Source organism: Ochotona princeps, chromosome 14, assembly GCF_030435755.1.
Source record: "Ochotona princeps isolate mOchPri1 chromosome 14, mOchPri1.hap1, whole genome shotgun sequence".
Classification (NCBI taxonomy): Eukaryota; Metazoa; Chordata; class Mammalia; order Lagomorpha; family Ochotonidae; genus Ochotona; species Ochotona princeps.
Window position 1 is genome coordinate 18,716,447 of NC_080845.1, and position 6,000 is coordinate 18,722,446.

At 38.5% G+C, this 6,000-nt stretch overlaps 1 protein-coding gene across 4 annotated transcripts in view; it reads left to right on the top strand.

Moving 5' to 3' along the window:
• Window positions 1-4,729, top strand: part of ECPAS (Ecm29 proteasome adaptor and scaffold) — a 107,105-nt gene extending 102,376 nt beyond the window's left edge. For all 4 annotated transcript variants that reach the window (XM_058672865.1, XM_058672866.1, XM_058672864.1 and 1 more), the window contains 4 exons: window positions 379-484; window positions 666-754; window positions 2,858-2,929; window positions 4,443-4,729. In XM_058672865.1, the coding sequence (XP_058528848.1) occupies window positions 379-484; window positions 666-754; window positions 2,858-2,929; window positions 4,443-4,582 (407 nt within the window). In that variant the 3' untranslated portion in view covers window positions 4,583-4,729. The remainder of the gene's footprint in view (window positions 1-378; window positions 485-665; window positions 755-2,857; window positions 2,930-4,442) is intronic.
• Window positions 4,730-6,000: the final 1,271 nt, after the last annotated feature.

Below are 6,000 nucleotides of genomic sequence, written 5' to 3' on the forward strand. Positions count from 1 at the left end.
GCAGCTCCTGTGAGTGCGCAGAGCCTGCCGGCCTCCAGAATTGGGCCTTCTTTCCCTGTTCCCTGGATGTTTTTTAAAGGGCCTGGGAATGTGGCTGGGGTATTGTGTCAGTGTCAGGCAGGGCTGTGTTCTGTGAAAGCCAACATGTCAGCTTAGTGGACAGTTTCTGATCAAAGACATTTTATTTGGTAATTGGATACTCAGTCATGCTAAGGCTCCTAAAGCTCCCCGGGAAATGTCATGGCTTTAGAGGCACATTCTGCTTTGATTTCTGCCCGGCTTCTTCCCTTGTGCCCTGCCCTCTTTTTCCTGTCCCTTTGTCTCTGATTACTTCGGATTCTCCCTCCCGATCTGTCCCACTTGTTCTCTCTTCCCCAGGTTGCTATCGTCAGGAGCTGTGCAAGTTGATGTGTGAACGGCTAAAGCGCAGTACATGGAAGGTGCAGCTAGGGGTCCTGCAGTCAATGAACGCCTTTTTTCAGGGGTAATTTGCTTCATGGTTCCTTTTAAAATTTGCTCCTGTCAATTCCTGAAATTCTTGCAAACTTTAAAACTGATAGCTAAAAAGACATGATAAAAAGTACATGCTGATGGAATTTGTGCCCGGAAGGTCTTGAGAGTTGCTTGGTGATTAACATTTTTGTCTTTCTTTTTGAATTCTTTAGATTAATGCTTTTAGAAGAAGAATATGCAGATCCTGAGGCTTTGGCTGAAATTCTCCTGGAAACTTGCAAATCAGTCACACATTCTTTAGGTGAGTGTCATCAACAAACATTAATAAGCAGTCCTAATTTTATTTTTAAAATATATTTGAACTATTTATTTGAAAGAGAGACAGAGAGATCATCTGCTGGTTCTCTTCCCAGATGGCCTCAGTAGCCAGGGCAGAGCCTGGCTTGAAGTGGCCTGTTGCCTCCTAGGGTGTGCGTTAGCGAGAGCCTCGAGTTAGAGATGGAACTGACCTCAAACCACACACTCCAGGCACCCCAAGCGGTTTTTTAACCACTGTGACAGTGCCTGCCCCAGGAGTCCTAATTTTGAAGCTATGGGAAAGAGCTACAAAAATTCCTATCTTGTCCTAAGATAAATTTACCAGTAAACTCAGTTTATTGAACTTTCTTATTTAATGTAGTATATGTGTACTCCTAACATGGAATACTTTGATGTCGAATTACAAAAAGATTTTAGCACCTAGTTTAGAAAAGCAAAATTACTTTTTGACTAGCCTTACGGAACATTCGCAGCAGTGAATATAGTGCTAGTGCGCGCTTCGCTCAGGATTTGCTGTTAACATTTTGCCCCGTTTGCTTGCTCCTTCTGCCTTCCGTGTGTGTACAAATGCATTCTTTCCCTGAGTCATTTCAAAGTGCACTGCTTTGTCATACCCCTTAATTTCTAGATTCTGTGTGTGCAGTTATCAAGTTTCCATGGTAGAACATGGATGCAGTATCATTTACCCAGTACATTATTTTTCTATCTTTTTATTCTAAACTTTTCAACGCACTCAGCGGTGTCCTTTGTAGGAATTTTTTTTCTCCTCTCTACTAAGTAATTTAGTTCAGGATCACTCACTGAGTTTAGTTTTGTCATATCTACTTAGTTTCCTTTCATCTGGAACACTTCTTTAGCCTTTATAATGATATTGATCATTTCCCTTACCGCCTTTTTGAAAAAGAATGTTTCTCATTTGGTGTTTGTTGTTTCTTGATTAGACCCAGATTGCATACTGTTGGTTGGAAAACTAGGCAGGACATGTTGTGTCCTCCTTGCATCCAGAGAAACATGTTGTCCTTCTATCTCCATTTGTGATATTAATTTTGACAACCTGGTTAAAGTTCTGTGGATTGTCTTGTATGCATAGTTCTTATTTCTCTTCTTAAGTCTAATTAGCAGTCCAAGGAAACACATTTTAAGACCATTCAGGTAATTTGCCCCTCTTCAAAACAGTTCCTGGGCAGGCTCTGTGAGAAGACGCCAGAAGGCCATACTTTGAGCTCTGGGCGTGGGGTTCATTGATTGTTCTCCTCAGAACTGGCTGTTACCAAGATGATTGCAGCTGTAACAGCTTGTCCTCATTTCTCATGTGGAAGCTGACATCCTGCTATAGACAAGCTTCTTGTCCCCTGTGTTACTGATTCATGGGTTCTTTCCACGCTCCTGATCCCCAATGCACTATGGTTAATTTCTCTTCTTAATTTGTTAATCAGATTGTCCTAGAGTTGGCTGGTGAAAGCCTCTTCAGACTGACTTTGCTATCTTTTTCAACTGGTCACCACCATTCTTTGTAGCCTTTCTTCCCTGCTTATCCTTGATGTGTGTGTATTTTTGTTTGTTTGTTTGTTTTTGCGGAAAGTTTCCCTGTGAGCTAGCTGTGGTGTCAGAAAAGCACCTTGCAAGGGAGCATGTTTCAGCTGCAGTTGCTGCAGTTAGCCTGATTTGAACTAACATGATGTTAAGGGCTCCAGGTTTGAATGAAGTCGGCCTGAATAGACAATTATGTCATTTACATAAATTGAGGGTCATGCAAACCTAAACACTTTTTTCTTAGATGTGGAATGAAGATGTCTCTGAGATACCATCTTTTGCATTCCTGCCTCTAAAATGGGCCCTTTGAGTATTGCCATTTGTGGTGTTAATCATTATATTTGGCTAACAGTTCCTGCTCTCTCAGCAAACCGCAGTTAGAAGTAGACATGTGACATATTTTAAGTATTTGTTGGTAATCAACAAAAAGAAACTTAAAGAAACTGATTGGTCTTCTCATGGAGTTATAATTTCTAAACACCTTTCTTATTAATTTGATCTTGGAGGTTCTATTTTTAAGATGTTCATACGAACTGTATGATTTTGTTCTTAGAAAATAAGACCTACTCATCTGTGAGAACAGAAGCTTTATCTGTGATAGAATTACTGCTTAGAAGACTTGAAGGTGAGTTCTTGGTGGTTTCGCTTGCAGGACTAGACATTCAGTCTAACTCATCGCATAGATTTTAGATGTATCTATTTTCTATTTTTTTGTATAATATAAAATGCAAATTAATATTTGAGAGAGGATTTAGAAAAGTTTGTGGATAATGGAATTAAAACATAACTTTATATTGGTGCTGAAATTTTGATATTCTAGTTTTTAATAATACACATTTTCCATGAACTTTTTTTGAGTATTCTTTGTGAATATACATATAAGAATAGTTGTACAAAGCTGAAACTATTAAATTATGTTAGGTATTTAAATTTGGTAGTCTTTTACTTTATATACACGTACTCTGTTATTAAGTTGTCGTTACCTCAGAGTAGTTGTTTCTGTGATGTTGGCTGATTGTAGGAGTAGTTGACAGCGGCCTAGTGTAGTACAGTACATGAGCAAATGACACTGAAAAGAGGCCGTGGAAAGGTTGTAATAGTCATTTCCCTGAGTCACCGAATTTGATGGTAGTAAGTTTCTTAATCCTATTTCTTTTTTCCATTTTTTTTTTTTTTTCTGAATCTCACCAAGAAGCAAGTTCCTCTGATGTCCTGTTACATCAATTGTAAGAGAAAGCTGTTGGCATTTTCCCCAGCAATGTAATGGTTACTGATTGGAAAAAGAGGCCTCTTTTTTCTTTTTTTATTGTTTTAATCCTGTGGATTAAGATTGGGATGACGGGGTAATTTTTTGGTGTATTTGTACCTTGTGTATTTGTTGGTTTTCTCTGATTGCGTAGCAATTGAAACAACTCCCTGAGGATTTCATAAAGCATACCTTCTAGACTCCTAATATTAGACCTTTCATGATCCTGTTTTTTTTATTGTTGAAAATAGAAGAGGTAGGCACTTAGTCATATTTATTGCCAGATTCTCAGATTAGCAGATGTGTGCTAATATTCTCGATGACAGCATTGAGGCAAAAAGTTCGATAACTTGCTTAAAGCACATTGTTAGAAACTGACAGAATCTTATAAATAAGATTGGAGATTTGATATACTCCTATTTTCAGAAAATTTGATTATGTGTATAGTGCCCAGATACCTTCCTCGAAAAGAACAGAAATATGTGGTCTACCTATGTCAGCATGGCAATAGTGAAATTTTCGTGAAGAACTGTTTTTGTTTTTACTTGAGCATGTCTTGTAGAATAGCCTTTTGTTGTTGTAGTGACTTTTTTAGCATTGTGTGCCTTGCCTTTTAAATACTTCCTATTTATCTGCAGAGAAGTTCGTTTCTCTGGTTCCCACCTGTACTGGAACAAGGGGATGAAACTCCATGATTTGATTTCAGGCTGCTGTCAGTAATTGAGTTTTGAAATGCCGATTGAACCTGCGGTCTTTGTATGCTTACAGGTCACCAGGGGATTGCTTTATCTTTTGGGACTGGGATATGTGGAGGAGGCCTAGTTGTAATTTCTCTTCTTGTTCTGTAAGGATTCTTTTTTTCTTCTTCTTCTCTTATTTCTTCTTCCATTAGAATCCAAACAGTGGCAGAGTTTGACATCTGAATGCAGAGTACTCCTGATTGCATCTTTAGCCACTATGGAGACAGACAGCAGACCTGAGCTGCAGGAGAAAGCGTCATTACTGAAGAAAACACTTGAAAACCTGGAATAAGCAAAAAGGGGAAGAAGCGAATAAGTGCCATGTTCCTTGGGAGTTGATGTGGTGGATCCTTTGACAAACCAAGTGGGGAAAAGTAAAGATTAATCTGTAGCATGCATCATTCCTTGGCTGAAATAATAATAAAAGAAGAGCCTTAAATTTTGTTCCTTTTTAGCTTTATTTTCCTTGATGTTCTGAAGTAACCGGACTGAGTGTGCTTTTGGAACCTGGGGTGTTTGAGACGTGGGTGTAAATGCAGCTGGCAGAAGCAACATTAAAGCTGCTGTTGAAGGAATTAAGAGAAAAAGTTGCAGAGCAAGTTGGAAAAAACTTAGAACTGTATCAGTGTTAAATGAAGTTACTTCAAGAAGGGGTCCTATAAATTAGCCAGGTTAAGCCTCCTTCTTTTACATTTGAAAAAAAAAAATGGTCTCAGAGACGATATAGCATTTTTTCTTAAGCCTCTGCGAAGTCCACACCTAGACGCTTTTATAGGCTGCATCATACACTTTGTTTTGTAGCTTGTTGCAAAGTCAGTACTAACTCTGGCCTACCCAGGCAACTCCCAAGAAGGTGTGCATTTAGGGTAGTATACAGAAGTCATTACACCAGAACCAAAGTAACTCTTATCATTGAGGTTTTCAAGGTCAGAAACTGAACATTGTCTAGTCCTGTGTTTAGATGGTTGGTTTTTAGAGAGTAATTGTTTGCCATCTTCAAAGGTTGAGAGAGACAATTTGATTTCCAAGTAATTCTGAATGAAGTCCTCTTACAGGCAGATGAAAGTAGATTAGACCCAAAGTGCTCATTTTGACATACATACATGGTTATATATTTGGCTAAACCAAAAGCAGCAAGTATGCAATCACAAATAGCACTGCTTTATTAGACCATTTGTAATCTCAAAATTGTGATGACAACTTAAAATTTTACCCAGATTTTTGCTAATAGTATGAGTTCATGGAAGAGAGAAAAGCCCTTAAATCAGCCATCTCGGGGTTTCTTTTTTTCTGAAATATTTTTCATCAAAATAACATAATTCCACTGCAAGTAATTGCAGGTATGGTTTCTTCTTTGTGTTCATGCCCGTACTTGAGAGTGTAGGGTTAGGCCTAACATGTTATGTGGTGAACTCAGAACTATGGAGTTCTGAGTATGGCTCACCTTGGGCTTCAGAGCACAATATTAGTGTACATGCAATTCGAGCCGGTTTTGACATTAACACCAGGAATATTCATATTTATTATTTTTAGTGGTCTCCACCCATGTGTTTCAGAATTTTTTAACTGTGACTAGTAACAGAGATAATTTGTTACATGAAGACCCAGAACAATATGTGTGTGGGTGTATGTGTGTTGTATGTGTGTGTATCTGACCAAAATAAATATTTGATGAGGCACTGGGTTTTGTTTCTGTGTGACACTCTTCAT